Genomic DNA, 16817 nt, shown 5'->3' with positions numbered 1-16817 from the left:
CTGTAAATGAACCCTTGAGAAACCACCGATGAATCACCAAAAAACCACCTCACACTTCCACAGAGAGGCAACAACCGTCCATACGTGCCAGTGTGCTGCCTCGTGCCACCCGCCAAGATGGCCTCCCTCCTGCCGCTATAACTCAACAATGCAATGTTTACTGAACCCAGTCTTCAAGTAATTATGTGGAAGGGTCTAGTGTGGGTGCGTGGGTGTGTGTGAGGGGGGGGTTCCCTTCTGTCCAAACAATGGAGTGCAGTTGGTGTTTGCCCTGCTGTGCTCGCAAGTCCTCATCCACTGTGAATGGGAATTAAACACCAGGTAGTCTGAATCAACAAAGCGCCACACTCGAGCGTCCGCATATTACTGAGCAAAATAAATCAAGAGATTAAGTTGTCACATTGAAATACTTTTCTGCGCATGACGCGGTTAGGTTACACAGACCGGAGAACAAAATTATTGCCACCAATGACACATGCAAGATATATACCGTCAAAGGAATTCAGGCCACCCCCGCCCCCACCCCAACCCTCGTCCACCATGAAGTCAGGGGACACTTGTGTCACTCTATCCTGGGAGACAACGCAGATCCAAAAGTGTTCTTAGAGATGATATAAACATGTAAAAAAATACAAACTACTGCTGTCATTTGGGATGCAAAAACTACCCATTGAGACTTTGATTTTTTTCTGTTTTGATGTGCATGACCCCAACATTCCAGCATGGTGGGAGGGGTTGGAGGGGGGCCTGTGGCAACAGCAGCGCAGACGCTTAATTGAATCATGTGACAGTGAAAATTTGCCGCCGTAGTTCAAAGTCACCATATAGAAAACAGATGCTTGCGGTTCCACGTAATTCAATTATGTTTTGGTATGTTTGGGGCCTGGTAATCAATCAAGGCTGCGGGTTAGGACTCATCTTGATGCCTTCCAGTGTCATTACTGGTTAAAGACTGTCTTACAGCACATCGCCACTCGATGATCAAAATACGTTCAGCACAACGATACGTCTTCTAAATGCTGCAGGTGGAAGATGTATGCCGTGGCTGGATCCTCATCGTTCATAACTTCCTCGGATCAAATCAGAGGACTGATATCTAAGCAATGACAGCTACAAGACACCCAGACACAAGATCTACAGGGTGTTGGTGGGGGGGTGCAGGCAAGCCTCTTAAACAGTTCAGACATAGACATATCAAGAAATAGTCACTGATGCACGGTGGTCGAGTGGTTAGCGCGCAGACCTCACAGCGAGGAGACCTGAGTTCGATTCCACCCTCGGCTATCTCTGTGTGGAGTTTGCATGTTCCCCCCCCCCCCCCCCGTGCATGCGTGGGTACTCCGGTTTCCTCCCACATTCCAAAAACATGCTAGGTTCATTGGTGACTCCAAATTGTCCATAGATATGAATGTGAGTGTGAATGGTTGTTTGTCTATATGTGTTGCTGATGTTAATGACGTCTTCCATATCTTACCATTTAACTGACTTGGGAAGCATTGGGAAGCATGTCACACACCCAACAATCACTTTTTCCACACATGGAAAAACAGGTGTGATGTCATTGACCCAATATTACATTGCTTTGATTATCTGAAACAATTAAGTATGACAGGATGCAGTGGTTAGCATGCATGCCTCACAGCTTGTACACTCGAGTTCGATTCCACCCTCAGTTATCTCTGTGTGGAGTTTGCATGTTCTCCCCCCGTGAATGCGTGGGTTTTCTCCGGGTACTCCGGTTTCCTCCCACATTCCAAAAACATGCTAGGTTAATCGGCGACTCCAAATTGTCCATAGGTATGAATGTGAGTGTGAATGGTTGTTTGTCTATATGTGCCCTGTGATTGGCTGGCGACCAGTCCAGGGTGTACCCCGCGTCACGCCCGAAGACAGCTGGGATAGGCTCCAGCAAAGTAAAATGTAAATGAATGAATGACATTATGAAGTTCAATAGAAGTGAAAATGGAGCCGGAATAAAAGCCAAATATGCAATCACAACACGGTATAATGTAAACACAAGTGCATACTTGGTTTACATTAGTTTAGATATTTATCAACAAGTTTGACACTGGAGCTTTTGGTGCATCCATGAGTGCTTTGAGGGGCGAAGGCCATGCAGGTTGGACTATGAATAGCTTGTTTCTGTGGACAAACTTAGAGCAGGTCTAGTTTTCTACAGCTAGTTTGTCATCTTTACATGCTGTAACACCAAAACAGTTCACTGAACATATATGGCAACATCAGGATATAAGATATAATGTTCTTATTTATGGATTTGACCTTTCAGGAGGTGAGTGCAGGGGAAAGTTTAAAAGTCATTCCAAATCTTACTTACAGTAACCAGCTGGCATGAGAGTAGCAAAGAGAGGAGAAGTCCACGGATCCAAGCGCCCATTTTCCTCCAACCCAGCACAGGCTGCAAACCGCTGGGGGAAAGGGAAAAACAACAAGGTCCTTCTTTCCTCTTGCCCACCGGGACTGGACCCACTCCCGCACCCTCTTCACGCGTTATGTCCCGGGGAACAAATCAAACGTCTCTCCTGCGTCCCGGACCCCGTCGGGACTTCATCAACAGGTGGTGGGGGGCGAAGATTTAAATTGAAAAGGAGATCCACTCCGGTTTTGGCTTTGTGCGTTAGGCGATCTACTCCTAAAACGTGCGCGCTGGGCCGTGCGCTCCAACACTCTGAAGTGGCTGAGGGTTGAATGCATGCACTCTTTTGCAAGTCACAGGGAAGTCCTGTGTGGGACGGAAGAGAGCTGCTGGAAAAGTAAAAGGCGGAATGGAATTCAGGGAGCCAGTGGGCTAATCTCTGTGCGGACAGCCGCCAACTAGCAGACTCTTAACCGGCGCGCTGCGTAACTGCGCACACATATTCCAAAGCTACTCTCAAAACAATCAATATGGCGCAATGTTGTTCGACATTAATCGTGTTGGTGCTTGTTTTATTTATTTGAGGCTTGATGTAACTTTTAACTTTGTTTTCATAACTCTTTCTGATCATACAAAGATTGGCAATACTTGCATATTATTGTACATTTTCTAAACCTTACACGATTCTATAAATACGTATTAATGTACTTATTCTGCTACATGCAATTAACAGCCCTGCAAACCTTTAATTGCGCCTTATAGTTCGGATTATTACAACGTATATAGTGCCCTCTAGTGGAGAAAGAAAATAACACAAGAACCAGTCCTTATTGTGGTAATCTTCCAATGTGAGATTAAAAATAATGACTAATAACTAACTGTGCCATTATATGGTCCAGTCTTAGTCCACGTACAAGGCTGTATGAATCCACTCTTTCTGTCTGGGAGCAACTGGAGCAGCGAGAGATTTGTCACAACAGCTGCTTTCCAATTAAAGGCTGAAGTCTGGATAGAAATAGAAAAGAGCTGCGCTTATGTGCTCATCAAAACGTTTGTTAAATACACCTATCAATAACACAGTACAGGATTGGGTGTCGCATTTTTTAAAACGCCTTTTAAGTCAGTATAGCCTCCAGCCTTTTACCAAAAAGTAATGGAAAAGTTGTCTCAACCATGTTGGGGGGGAAAAAAAACAAACCATTATTATAGGTCCCAAAAACCAAAGTACACTGAAACAGACTGTTTGGGATTCTTCTGCTGAACACTCTGACTCACATTTCGATTTCACTCATTATACACTTGCACGCTCCAGTACACATAAATGTAAAACTGTTAAGCTTGACTTACATTGTAAGTGAGATATCATAAGCGCAGTAGTTCCCAATGCAATAGTTTTTTTTTTATTCAAAACACTACCTTAAACTTATTTTCTCTGCATATTGATACTTCCAGCTAGTTCCAGCAACAACAGCAGCATAGATACAGCGACAACACTTACGATGTCCGCTCTCATTGGGATGGCTGTGTCTTCCAGCACATGACGTGTGCTCCAGGTAAAAAATGATAACAGAAAACAAGCATCTTTTTGACTTTTTGTCACGAAATTGAGAATTTTCATGTTTGTCACACTTTAATTCATATATTCATATTCTACCGCTTATCCTCACGAGGGTCGCGGGGGTGATGGAGCCTATCCCAGCTGTCTGGGACTGGTCGCCAGCCAATCACAGGACACATATAGACAAACCACCATTCACACTCACATTCATACCTACAGTATGGACAATTTGGAGTCGCCAATTAACCTAGCATGTTTTTGGAATGAGGGAGGAAATCGGAGTACCCGGAGAAAACCCACACATGCACGGGGAGAACATGCAAACTCCACACAGAGATAACTGAGGGTGTAATCGAACTCGAGTGTCCAAGCTGTGAGGCATGCATGCTAACCACTGCAGCCTGTCATACTTAATTGTTTCAGATAATCAAAGCAATGTAATATTGGGTCAATTACATCACACTTGTTTTTCCTTGTGTGGGAAAAGTGATTGTTGGGTGGGTGGGTGGGTGGGTGACCTGCTTCCCAATGCTTCCCAAGTCAGTTAAATGGTAAGATATGGAAGACGTCACCGGCCGCTTCTGTGCATTAACATCAGCAAACACTGTGCATGTCGTGGTAGAGTTCAACTTGAGCTGCAGCTGCAGGAAGCAGCTGTGATAAATGAGCAAGACATCGGCCAAGTTACGGTCAACGCCCTTTTCAGCTGGACACACTTTAGGACCCCAGTGAGAGACAGAAGGACTATTCATTTCGAGAAAAATCTGATGGGATTTTGAACAACTTGAAATAATTGAAATGGCATATGCTTATCTTGCTCATGTCCAGTTTATAACCAGCCAATAATTACCAAAGTACAACAAAGCCAAACAGTGGAGTGGATCAAGGACTTTGTCTTCTGTACTCAATTTGACACAAACACCTTTTAAAATGAGTTATACTGTCAGAAAATACACAGAAATATTTCAATTCATTTGTGCCGGAGTCTATCCTAGCTGTCTTTGGGCGAGACATCCTGAACTGGTCGCCAGCCAATCACAGGGCACATATAGACAAACAACCATTCACACTCACATTCATACCTATGGACAATTTGGAGCGGCCAATTAACCTAGCATGTTTTTGGAATGTGGGAGGAAACCGGAGTACCCGTAGAAAACCCATGCATGCACGGGGAGAACATGCAAACTCCACACAGAGATGTCTGAGGGTGGAATCGAACTTGAGTCTCCTAGCCGTGTAGCCTACGCGCTAACCACTAAAACAATGCAGCCCACACATAAATATGTTGTTTTTAATTAAACATTCACCTGTATCCTCATGTGACACTCCCCTTATATGGCACATAAAACCTTGCTCACATATAATTAAAATATTCTTGATAATCTTGATAATGCTGAATAAGCGCTCAGGGTACTAAGAATCAGTAGTATTTCACATTTGGGAGGACACACAACATTTCAAAGAGGAGGTTGGCACCTGTCAGGGCAGTGTTTCCTGTCAGGGGAAAAACAAACAATTAGGTAAAACCACATCAATTATCTTTAATGCTACATGGTGGCAGTGTGTAGAGTAGGTAAAAGTACCTGTTGTATCATAGGGCGGAGACACCTCAACCAGATCACATCCCACAAGGCTTAGTCCACGGCAGCCTCGAATGATCTCCACACCCTCAATTCACACAACACATTAAATATGGCTTTAAGAAAACCTGATTACTGATATGTTGTTTAATGGACAACGAGTACCTGTATAGGAGTGAGCCCAGCAATCTCTGGTGTTCCGGTTCCAGGGGCAAAACCCGGGTCCAGAGCATCAATGTCAAAACTGAGGTACACAGGGCCGGTGCTGACTTGACCCCTGACCTCAGCCATGAGAGGTGCCAGTGATTTGAACCAGCATTCCTCCGCTTGTATCACCCGAAACCCCTGAAAAAAAAAACAACTCTTGCTTATTTCAGATGTCATTCAAAATCATTCATTCATTCATTTTCCAACGCTTTTTCCTCACGAGGGTCGCAGGGAATGCTGGAGCCTATCCCAGCTGTCTATATGGGCGAGAGGCGGGGTACACCCTGGACTGGTTGCCAGCCAATCACAGGGCACATATAGACAAACAACCATTCACACTCACATTCATACCTATGGACAATTTGGAGTCGCCAATTAACCTAGCATGTTTTTGGAACGCGGGAGGAAACCGGAGAACCCGCAGAAAACCCACGCGTGCACGGGGGAGAACATGCAAACTCCACACAGAGATGGCCGAGGGTGGAATTGAACCCTGGTCTGCGCGCTAACCACTAGACCGCCGTGCCGCCCTCATTCAAAATCAATAAACTGGAAAATACATACATACATTAACATTCAAAAACATGAACAATATTTGTCCGTATTATATTGTATTATATTGAACAGTTATCAAGCTGTGTACCTGTGCCCGACTCCATTCGTACGAGTCAGCTGAGTAGCCTGAACCTCGCAGGCCGATCTGTATCACTCTCTTGCAGTCCAGCAGGCCCTCCTCAACGCATCGCCGGAACGGGGTCCCATGGCCAATCTTTTCCCCCAAGACCACATTGCTTGTGTCAGAGTGAGCATCCACATGGATCAGCCCAACCGGGCCATACCTGTTTGTACACAGTAGAATAGTAACTACAGTATACCTGTATAAGTGTATGTTAGGCATTTATCACTATGCTCTTCATGCAAATAGTAGCCTTATTGGTCATTTTTAGAAATATACACAGCATCCTTTATGTAGATATGCAGTTTCTAACAATGCTTACTTCTCAGCAACAGCTTGCAAGATTGGATATGTAATTGTGTGATCACCACCTGTGACATAAACAAAACAAAACAATGTTTGGTCAATAGACCATGATATTTGACAAGAAGGTCATACAGCATTTATGCAGACAAATTATAAACTTCCTGAATGATATGTCAGTAGTGGTATTGTAATGTTCGGTGACATAGCCAAACGCTAGACTTGATTGCCAGAACAACAGGCATTAATTGCAGGTTTGAATTATCAGGCACATATTATTATTCATTCATTCATTCATTTTCTACCGCTTTTCCTCACGAGGGTCGCAGGGGTTGTTGGACCCTATCCCAGCTGTCTTTGGACTGGTCGCCAGCCAATCACAGGGCACATATAGACAAACAACCACTCACACTCACATTCATACCTATGGACAATTTGGAGTCGCCAATTAACCTAGCATGTTTTTTGGAATGTGGGAGGAAACCGGAGTACCCGGAGAAAAGCCACGCATGCACGGGGAGAACATGCAAACTCCACACAGAGATGGCCTAGGATGGAATTGAACCCTGGTCTCCTAGCTGTGAGGTCTGCACACTAACCACTCGACCACCGTGCCGCCCATTATATTATTATATTATTATATTATTATATTATTATATTATTATATTATTATATTATTATATTATTATATTATTATATTATTATATTATTATATTATTATATTATTATATAACTAACATTAAGTTACATTAAGACAAACAGTTTTCTGCTTACTGCACTTCTTACTGTACTGGGATCTTCAGGTGCCTCACAGTTTTCATACTTTGAAAACCACTGTAGTAAACTTTACGTCTGACAGGAGGACCCCCACTTTTGGTTTGTTATTAATTCAACTCACCCATAGTCAGAGGAATGCAGCCAAAGGCCATAATCTTTTGATAGGCCTCCCTGATGCGTCTGCATGTGTCCTTCAGGTCATACATGTTCACATTTACATCCCCGATGTCAGCCACCACCAGAGAGCCGCCTTGGTGCCACTGTTATATGCTCTCAGCATGGCTGATTCCACTCTGATCTGCCGGGGACCAAACCTGAGAAAGTGGACAGTCAGAGAAAGTCTGTTATTAATTAGCATTTTCGAACTTGATTCAAAATATTATAACTTTTAAAATAATATTCGATATACTGCAATACATCACTGGGGAAGGTACTTTTTGAAGTTTTAGTTTTCACACAATACTTGAGGAAGGGGGGGGCAGATCAATGCAAATATTTACGTTATCTATACCAAGGGAAGTTAGGTAATGGTAATTTTTAATAGGCATACTACATTAACATTAAAGGCAGCCAATTATGCTAATTTTTCAACTCTTTGTATTGAGTTGTGGACTCCTATAGAACAGCTACACACAATAACCAGTGCAGAAAGCGTTCTAGTTCTTCCAGAATCTGCACCTATTCATTCATATATCTTTGTATTTCGTGGCTCCCGCAAAAACAACTCTTTGTATTGACTAGTGGACTCCTATAGAACAGCTACACGCAATAACCAGCACAAAAAGCGTTCTAGTTCTTCCAGAATCTGCACCTATTCATTCATATATCTTTGTATTTCGTGGCTCCCGCAAAAACAACTCTTTGTATTGACTAGTGGACTCCTATAGAACAGCTACACGCAATAACCAGCACAGAAAGCGTTCTAGTTCTTCCAGAATCTGCACCTATTCATTCATATATCTTTGTATTTCGTGGCACCCGCAAATACAACTCTTTGTATTGACTAGTGGACTCCTATAGAACAGCTACACGCAATAACCAGCACAGAAAGCATTCTAGTTCTTCCAGAATCTGCACCTATTCATTCATATATCTTTGTATTTCGTGCCTCCAGCAAATACAACTCTTTGTATTGACTAGTGGACTCCTATAGAACAGCTACACGCAATAACCAGCACAGAAAGCATTCTAGTTCTTCCAGAATCTGCACCTATTCATTCATATATCTTTGTATTTCGTGCCTCCAGCAAATACAACTCTTTGTATTGACTAGTGGACTCCTATAGAACAGCTACACGCAATAACCAGCACAGAAAGCATTCTAGTTCTTCCAGAATCTGCACCTATTCATTCATATATCTTTGTATTTCGTGCCTCCAGCAAATACAACTCTTTGTATTGACTAGTGGACTCCTATAGAACAGCTACACGCAATAACCAGCACAGAAAGCATTCTAGTTCTTCCAGAAACTGCACCTATTCATTTATATCTTTGTATTTCGTGGCACCCGCAAATACAACTCTTTGTATTGACTAGTGGACTCCTATAGAACAGCTACACGCAATAACCAGCACAGAAAGCATTCTAGTTCTTCCAGAATCTGCACCTATTCATTCATATATCTTTGTATTTCATGGCTCCCGCAAAAAAACATCTGTTTTAATGTATTCCACCCACGACCAGCCTCCAGGTAGGCCCACTCTGATGTATTTGGTCACACTACAGAGTGCATAAAAATACTTCCGGTTTATGTCGCCAATATTATTTGTTTACTTGGTGTCTGATGGATCAAAAATAGCAGTATAGCCCACCCAGCTAAAAGTAGCTGCACGCCTGCAACTAATGTAAAAGTTAGCAAAGTGCAGTTGTCTACAATCAATTAATAAAATACACCTGTTGCGTTTTAGAGGTGAATGAAAAAATAACAGTTTCGCCATGGCTGTTGTAATCATTAGACAATATGGTAAGAGCACCTCGCTCCGGGTCGGTTGGAGGTCCCCGTATCAATCGGTACGCCAATGAAGGCTGCATCCAGGCCGTCCGCGCTGTCCCGGTAAGGTAGTTTGGCCATCGTGGGGATTCCGGACACTCTCGCAACAAACTCGGCGCTTGGTGGAACATTTAAGAGTTCCCCGGAGTATTTTCTGTTGAGACTATTACTTAAAACTCCACATCCCGGAGCACCAACAGACCGTCCCGAGAAGGTACGTGCAGAAGACCAAGTGGAAAATACAAGATTGTAACGACTGGCAGTTGTCAACATGATTCTTCACGGCTGCTCAACCCCACAGTGCAGTGACCCGAGTGTGTGTGGGCTCTTTTAAAAACATATGGTACGCGTTTATTACATATAAATTAACTGTATTTTGTAAATTAGATATTGCTAGTATTATTAATATTTAATGCGATTAATATTAATAATAGTAATTATTTAATATTGTAGTCTGAATCATTAATTTAGTTTTTGTCAATAAAGTTTATTTAAAACGGTTACTGCGGCAAAGGAGGCGTGGTTTTGATTACGTCACCAGCTAAGGGCTGGATGAGCGGGTCAGTAAGCCGGCAGGATTCAGACGAAGCACACTTGGTTTATTGCCTCAGAGTAACTACAACAACCAATCATGGTAAGCCCATTTTTTAATTATTATTTGCCTCACAAGTTGTCTTGACATAGTTTTTTTTAGATATCTGAGTGTATTAAAGACGAGTGAGTTTTATTAGAGCGTTACAGTTTCAAGAGGTCTTATTGTTCCTCCTCGAGCGGGAAATAGTCACATTTTCATCATGGCGTCGATCCGCTAGTCAAACGGTTTTATGTGATGCAGAACGTTATCCCGGACCACCATACTCGCTATTAAAATCATCTAGGGTGCTTAGTCATTTTGATTTTCTTACTGGTTTTGCTACACTGTCGCACTGTGTAGAAAATGGATGTATGGCAAATCTGAATGACCCGCACCCCCCCTTCCTCCAAAATGTCTGCCCTAGACTAATCCTACTCTACAGTAATCCCAAATACGCAGTTTGGCATTGCAGCAAGCCTGCAGCAAAGACCAATAAATCCCATCTGAACGAGATGGGAGTTTCCTAATGAATTGATGACATTTTTTCCTGTTAAACTGCAAAATGTTTTAATATTTAGTATAATTAATGGAGGTTTTTTTCTGATTGAAAAAACGGTTTTAGGAAAAAATAACCAGGCATGTTGTATTCTAAGTCATGTTATTTGAGATTTCACGAGGTTTTTGCTCCCCACTCCGCAGCGTGAGTGTATCTCCATCCACGTCGGTCAGGCCGGTGTCCAGATTGGCAACGCCTGCTGGGAGCTGTACTGTCTGGAACATGGGATCCAGCCGGATGGACAGATGCCCAGTGACAAGACAATTGGGGGTGGAGATGATTCCTTCAACACCTTTTTCAGTGAGACCGGAGCTGGAAAACATGTTCCCAGAGCTGTTTTTGTGGACCTGGAGCCCACAGTCATCGGTAAAACTACTAGCTCAAATAAACCCATTTTTTCCCCTGGTCTGTAATAGTCTTAATCATATTGGCTGACTGTCTTCTTAAAGATGAGGTGCGTACTGGGACCTACCGCCAGCTGTTCCACCCCGAGCAGCTGATCACTGGCAAGGAGGATGCTGCCAACAACTACGCCCGTGGACACTACACCATCGGCAAAGAGATAATTGATCTAGTGCTGGACAGGATCCGCAAACTGGTGCGTAACTTCATAAGTTTTGGCCGAATAAGCATTGTTTTACTAGAATCCCTTAAGTGAATCTGTATCTTTTCTCCATATGGTCAGGCCGACCAGTGCACTGGTCTACAGGGTTTCTTGGTGTTTCACAGCTTCGGAGGTGGCACTGGCTCCGGATTCACTTCCCTTCTGATGGAACGTCTCTCTGTAGACTACGGAAAGAAGTCCAAACTGGAGTTCTCCATCTACCCAGCTCCCCAAGTGTCCACTGCTGTGGTGGAGCCCTATAATTCTATCCTGACTACACACACCACTTTAGAGCACTCCGACTGTGCCTTCATGGTAGATAATGAGGCCATCTATGATATCTGCCGTAGGAATCTTGATATCGAACGGCCTACTTACACCAACTTAAACAGGCTGATCAGTCAGATTGTGTCCTCTATTACGGCTTCTCTTCGTTTCGATGGTGCCCTCAATGTTGATCTTACAGAGTTCCAGACCAATTTGGTGCCGTATCCTCGCATCCACTTCCCCCTGGCCACCTATGCGCCAGTCATTTCAGCCGAGAAGGCATATCACGAGCAGCTCTCTGTGGCCGAAATTACAAACGCCTGCTTCGAACCCGCCAATCAGATGGTCAAGTGCGACCCTCGCCACGGCAAGTACATGGCGTGCTGCCTTTTGTACCGTGGCGATGTGGTGCCCAAAGATGTCAATGCTGCCATCGCCACCATCAAAACCAAGCGCTCCATCCAGTTTGTGGACTGGTGCCCAACTGGTTTTAAGGTGGGCATTAACTACCAGCCACCTACTGTGGTTCCTGGCGGTGACCTGGCGAAGGTGCAGAGGGCGGTGTGCATGCTGAGTAACACCACTGCTGTCGCAGAGGCCTGGGCTCGACTCGACCACAAGTTCGACTTAATGTACGCTAAGCGTGCCTTTGTTCACTGGTACGTAGGGGAAGGTATGGAGGAGGGGGAGTTCTCTGAGGCCAGAGAGGATATGGCCGCCCTGGAGAAGGATTATGAGGAGGTTGGAGTCGACTCAATTGAGGGCGAAGATGAGGAGGAAGGAGAGGAGTATTAAAAAGTGAAATGCTTTGTTCCAGATGTACTTCAAAATAAACTCCTGTTCTAAAGTCCTGTAACATGTGGGATATATGTTAAAGACATTGATGCTATAGTTTCGCTTTGTTTATGGTATATTTCTCTGGAAATGGGGCTGAAATAAAACAGGTTTATGGTATGAATGTGAGTGTGAATGGTTGTTTGCCTATATGTGCCCTGCGATTGGCTGGTGACCAGTCCAGGGATTACCCTGCCTCGCCCGAAGACAGCCGGGATAGGCTCCAGCACCCCCGCGACCCTCGTGAGGAAAAGCAGTAGAAAATGAATGAATGAATAAAACAGGTTTATCAGGGAAAAACATTCTCAATTCATACATTCCAAGCTAAAAGTGTTTCTTTACATTATATTGCATGGTTACTGCCTACTGACTGATAAATCATTATTGGCATCGGTGATCCAACTCAATACCCGTGTATTTATGATCCGTTTTCAATAATCTCGTTGATCCAAGGCAAATAGTTCCTCACTTTGGTGTAGACTCCTGGGTAGCGGGGGTTGGCGCAGCTGATACCCCATGACACTATTCCCTCCAGGTAGCCATTACAGATGAGGGGACCACCTGAGTCACCCTGTGGATGACCCACACAAAAGCAATGTGACAACTGCGTTTGAGGATACAATCATATATATATATACAACAAATTTTTACTTTACCTGGCAAGAATCTTTTCCTCCCGTTGGTGATCCAGCACATAACATATTTGAGGTGATCATACCCCAGTAGTAATAGGAGCAGTAAGTTATGACATTGATGTCCACAGATCGTAGCACAGGAGAAAGGGCGAAGCTGTGCGCTGCCTTCGCACCCCAGCCGCTCACCGTGCAGACGTCACCGTTGAGCAGAGGCCGGTTTACATCTGGCAACTTGGCTGGTTGAACGTTAGCGTTAAGATGTGCAGGTTCGCTTAGCTGGATCAGACAATACACCGAGTTAGCTAGCTATAGTATATCTCCATGGACCGTACCATTGTGTTCAAGCATCTACTTCATGTGCACCTTGAGGAGCATGATGTCATTGTCAAACGTCCGGTAGCTAAAACTGTTGTAATATATCATGGATACGTTGAAGATCTGTTCAAATCCATCTGTTGTAGTCAGGTTGTGTTCACTTAACACCACCGTCATTATTAGTCTCCTTGAGGTCCAAAGCAGACACAAAGTATGCTACTTTATATCAAGATGCGGTTTTAATATTTGCATATTTGTGACTAGTGTCAGTACTTACGGTCTCCAGCAGTGGGCAGCAGACACCACCCATTGAGGGTGCACCAGTGTTCCTGCACAGTAGTGCTTCCCTTTGGTCTGAAGAGAAGCCTGATACTTGATGGAGTATGGCTCGACCTCATGACCCCCAACAATCCTATCTGCGTATGTCTCTAGAGACCGTGGATTTTTTTTTTATTATTCAAATGTTGCATTTGCGTGCATGTGTGGCTTTTCTCCGGGTACTCCAGTTTCCTCCCACATTCCAAAAACATTTATTCATTCATTCATTTTGTACTGCTTTTTCCTCACGAGGGTTGCGGGGGGTGCTGGAGCCTATCCCAGCTGTCTTCGGGCGAGAGGCGGGGCACACCCTGGACTGGTGGCCAGCCAATCACAGGGCACATATAGACAAACAACCATTCACACTCACATTCATACCTATGGACAATTTGGAGTGGCCAGTTAACCTAGCATGTTTTTGGAATGTCCAAATGGCCAATTAACCTAGCATATTTTTGGAATGTTTTTGGAATGTCCAAATGCCCAATTAACCTAGCATGTTTTTGGAATGTCCAAAATCATTCCAAAAACATGCTAGGTTAATTGACAACTCCAAATTGTCCATAGGTATGAATGTGAGTGTGAATGGTTGTTTGCCTATATGTGCCCTGTGATTGGCTGGCGACCAGTCCAGGGTGTACCCCGCCTCTCATCCGAAGACAGCTGGGATAGGCTCCAGCACAAGCATAAGCGGTAGAAAATGAATTAATGAATGAATTGGATCTCATTAGAGTATCATTATGCAAATATACTATGCAAATAAATATGCAAATGCAATATACTAAGTTCTATGTGAAGTATTTCCATAATGCCTCATATTAACTCTCTAACAAGATCTCAGTGTATAGACTGGTCATATATCTCATCTCGTTTCATATTATCTACATACTGTATTGTATATAACTCTGGGAAAAACTGTTGATTTTATTAATACTTGGGTTGTTTATATTGTTTATTTTTCTATATTGTGTATTTTGTACTGCTTAACTGATTCTGTACTCTTGCTGCTGTGCAATGCAAATTTCCCCACTGAGGGACGAATAAAGGCATATCTTATATTATCTTATTATTACCATATTGAATATAATTATATCAGCTACTTTGATTACTTGTAAATTCTGAAAATGTAAATGTAATTTATAGAAAGAGGTACATCATTTTGACATTTTGAAAATGTGTTTGCTGTCCTGATTTCTATGTATAACAGGCCTAAATAATTACTCATATATTTTCATAACTAGACCTCTGGTCTAGGATGACATATTTACAGTCAAACTGGCAATTTAAAACTATTTACAACTATTCCGCTTGAGAGCAAACAGAACTTACCTGTTAAAAAGAAAACCAAAAGTAACAACACCGATCTTCTCAGCGGAACCATCTTTTATTACTCACCTGTAAAAACACAAATAGACCATTATCACCTTCATTGGACAGTTAATCTACCATGTATCCATGGTATCCAATCAACAATCCAATTCATGATGACTTGGAAGACTTTGCTAATACGCTCATGACTGATGACTTTCAAGCCTATGTTACAATATTAAACATTCGCATATTGTCAGTAATAGCGTTATTCTTAAATAAAATGGTTGCATCTTGACATTGCGTTGGAAATATCACTCACCCGGAAACTTAAACACAGCAACGTTCCACGTTTCTCCAACAAATGAGGCCACATCTCTGGTGTTGCCTCTTATAGTGTCACCTTCATCCCGTATTTCTGATAAGACGATAAACACAACAATGACACTGACCTACTTGTTGACCTACTTGTTGGATACTCCATTGAATAGACGTTCTAGTTTTTTTTTCTGCTTGTACTCTGGGATGTGAATGTCGTCATGGTGGCACCACCTTCTACACAGAATGCATCCATCCATCCATCCATTTTCAAAACCACTTATCCCCAGTCGGGCAGCGGGGGCATGCTGGAGCCTATCCCAGATGACTTTTGGTGAGAGGCAAGGTACACACTGAACTGGTTGTCTGCACAAAACAAGCTCACATACACATAGTAGTTGGTTAATATTCTGCATTATACGTTGGTAGTGTCTTGGGGAAATTTGTATTGCACAGCAGCAAGAGTACAGAGTCAGTTAAGCAGTACAAAATACACAATATAGAAAAATAAACAATATAAACAACCCAAGTATTAACAAAATCAACAGTTTTTCCCAGAGTTATATACAATACAGTATGTAGATAATATGAAACGAGATGATATATATGACCAGTCTATACACTGAGATCTTGTTAGAGTTAATATGAGGCATTATGGAAATACTTCACATAGAACTTAGTATATTGCATTTAGAGCCCTTAGTATTGCACATGGACTTAACTAACATCTACATCTAAAATAAACACAATGTGGTTTCATCTTTATTGTCAATGTGCTCATATTTGCAGTCACTCAAATGAGCCATAAAAAAAACAGTGTTTATTTCTTTCCGTGCAGAAGGTTGTGCCACCATGACATGAAAACTAGAACGTCTGTTCAATAGCGTATCCGTGTCAACAAGTAGGTCAGTTTCATTCTTGTGTGTTTATTGTCTTATCAACAATAAGGAGTGAAGGTGACACTAGAAAAGGCAACAACAGAGAAGTGGTCACATTTGTTGGAGAAACGTGGAAGATGTATTATTTCTAACACAATGTCAGGATGCAACCGTTTTCAGGAATATTGCTGCTACTGACAATATGCAAATGTTTAATACAAACCAGTTGAAAAATAGCAAGAATTTGGATCTTAATGAGGTGCCGGGTAGAAAAGGTCAAGGTTACATTTGTTCTCATCAGAGAATAAAACTTTTTTCCACCTTTCAATGTCCCATGTTTAATGCAGCTTTGTAGCGTTGAAGGAGACAAGGTCTTTGAATTTATTTTTTGTTTTTTGAAACCCTTTTCCTGCAGATTCCATCTGATGGATATTGCGCTGCATCGGCACCAGTAAGGGCCTTCATTAGGATCAACAATAGACAGGATCCGGATTTTCCGGCTCAGTGCAGGTGTATTTTTTGGGGGTCTACCACTTGACTTTTTTGTTCCGTAATGCTCAGTATCGTTCGAAAAATGTTTTAGGCCGTTTCTATTGAGTCGTGGACCCCTATAGAGCAGCTACACACAATAATCCACAAAGAAAAATTTCCAGAATCTGCACCTACTCCATCTGTATTTCATTTGGATTTCCAAGGTCTGGTTTAATTGATTCCATCAATGAAATAAAAAGCAAAAGATTT

At 42.7% G+C, this 16817-nt stretch overlaps 4 protein-coding genes across 4 annotated transcripts in view; 1 reads left to right on the top strand and 3 right to left on the bottom strand.

Moving 5' to 3' along the window:
* The window catches only part of hspg2 (heparan sulfate proteoglycan 2), an 84834-nt gene extending 82092 nt beyond the window's left edge, over positions 1-2742 (bottom strand). The window contains exon 1 of the mRNA XM_058050694.2: positions 2336-2742. Within this exon, the coding sequence (XP_057906677.2) occupies positions 2336-2395 (60 nt within the window). The 5' untranslated portion in view covers positions 2396-2742. The remainder of the gene's footprint in view (positions 1-2335) is intronic.
* Positions 2743-5201: 2459 nt separating this feature from the next.
* On the bottom strand, positions 5202-9772 carry agmat (agmatinase (putative)). The gene is given in 8 exon segments (XM_058050549.2): positions 5202-5429; positions 5519-5603; positions 5681-5860; positions 6366-6561; positions 6721-6769; positions 7600-7725; positions 7728-7792; positions 9453-9772. Coding segments are annotated over 8 exon segments (1065 nt in total). The 5' UTR covers positions 9743-9772; the 3' UTR covers positions 5202-5355.
* Positions 9773-9942: 170 nt separating this feature from the next.
* On the top strand, positions 9943-12326 carry LOC131103959 (tubulin alpha-1B chain-like). The gene is made up of 4 exons (XM_058050547.2): positions 9943-10103; positions 10743-10965; positions 11049-11197; positions 11285-12326. The coding sequence occupies exons 1-4, from the start codon at positions 10101-10103 to the stop codon at positions 12263-12265; spliced, it is 1356 nt and encodes a 451-aa protein (XP_057906530.1). The 5' UTR covers positions 9943-10100; the 3' UTR covers positions 12266-12326.
* Positions 12327-12571: 245 nt separating this feature from the next.
* Positions 12572-15298, bottom strand: LOC131103963 (trypsin-3). Its single transcript, XM_058050553.2, has 6 exons — positions 15203-15298; positions 14902-14967; positions 13532-13682; positions 13303-13441; positions 12961-13215; positions 12572-12875 (listed from the first exon to the last, which is right to left on the bottom strand). The coding sequence occupies exons 2-6, from the start codon at positions 14951-14953 to the stop codon at positions 12723-12725; spliced, it is 750 nt and encodes a 249-aa protein (XP_057906536.2). The 5' UTR covers positions 14954-14967; positions 15203-15298; the 3' UTR covers positions 12572-12722.
* Between the last annotated feature and the right edge of the window lie 1519 nt (positions 15299-16817).

Source organism: Doryrhamphus excisus, linkage group LG15, assembly GCF_037039965.1.
Source record: "Doryrhamphus excisus strain RoL-2023G ecotype Guam linkage group LG15, RoL_Dexc_Guam_v1.1, whole genome shotgun sequence".
Taxonomy (NCBI): Eukaryota; Metazoa; Chordata; class Actinopteri; order Syngnathiformes; family Syngnathidae; genus Doryrhamphus; species Doryrhamphus excisus.
The sequence above is the reverse complement of the archived record's forward strand: the minus strand, read 5'-3'. Positions and strand labels throughout refer to the sequence as shown.

What these genes read in the sequence shown, in the direction of transcription:
- LOC131103959 (XM_058050547.2), top strand. An exon ending in CCTGGAGCCCACAGTCATCG is followed by an intron (nt 10,966 to 11,048) that starts GTAAAACTACTA and finishes GTCTTCTTAAAG; the next exon opens with ATGAGGTGCGTACTGGGACC. An exon ending in TGGACAGGATCCGCAAACTG is followed by an intron (nt 11,198 to 11,284) that starts GTGCGTAACTTC and finishes CCATATGGTCAG; the next exon opens with GCCGACCAGTGCACTGGTCT.
- LOC131103963 (XM_058050553.2), bottom strand. Translation starts at nt 14,953, where the DNA reads ATGGTTCCGCTGAGAAGATCGGTGTTGTTACTTTTGGTTTTCTTTTTA. An exon ending in GCTGCCCACTGCTGGAGACC is followed by an intron (nt 13,442 to 13,531) that starts GTAAGTACTGAC and finishes TTGGACCTCAAG; the next exon opens with GAGACTAATAATGACGGTGG. An exon ending in GAGGAAAAGATTCTTGCCAG is followed by an intron (nt 12,876 to 12,960) that starts GTAAAGTAAAAA and finishes GGTCATCCACAG; the next exon opens with GGTGACTCAGGTGGTCCCCT.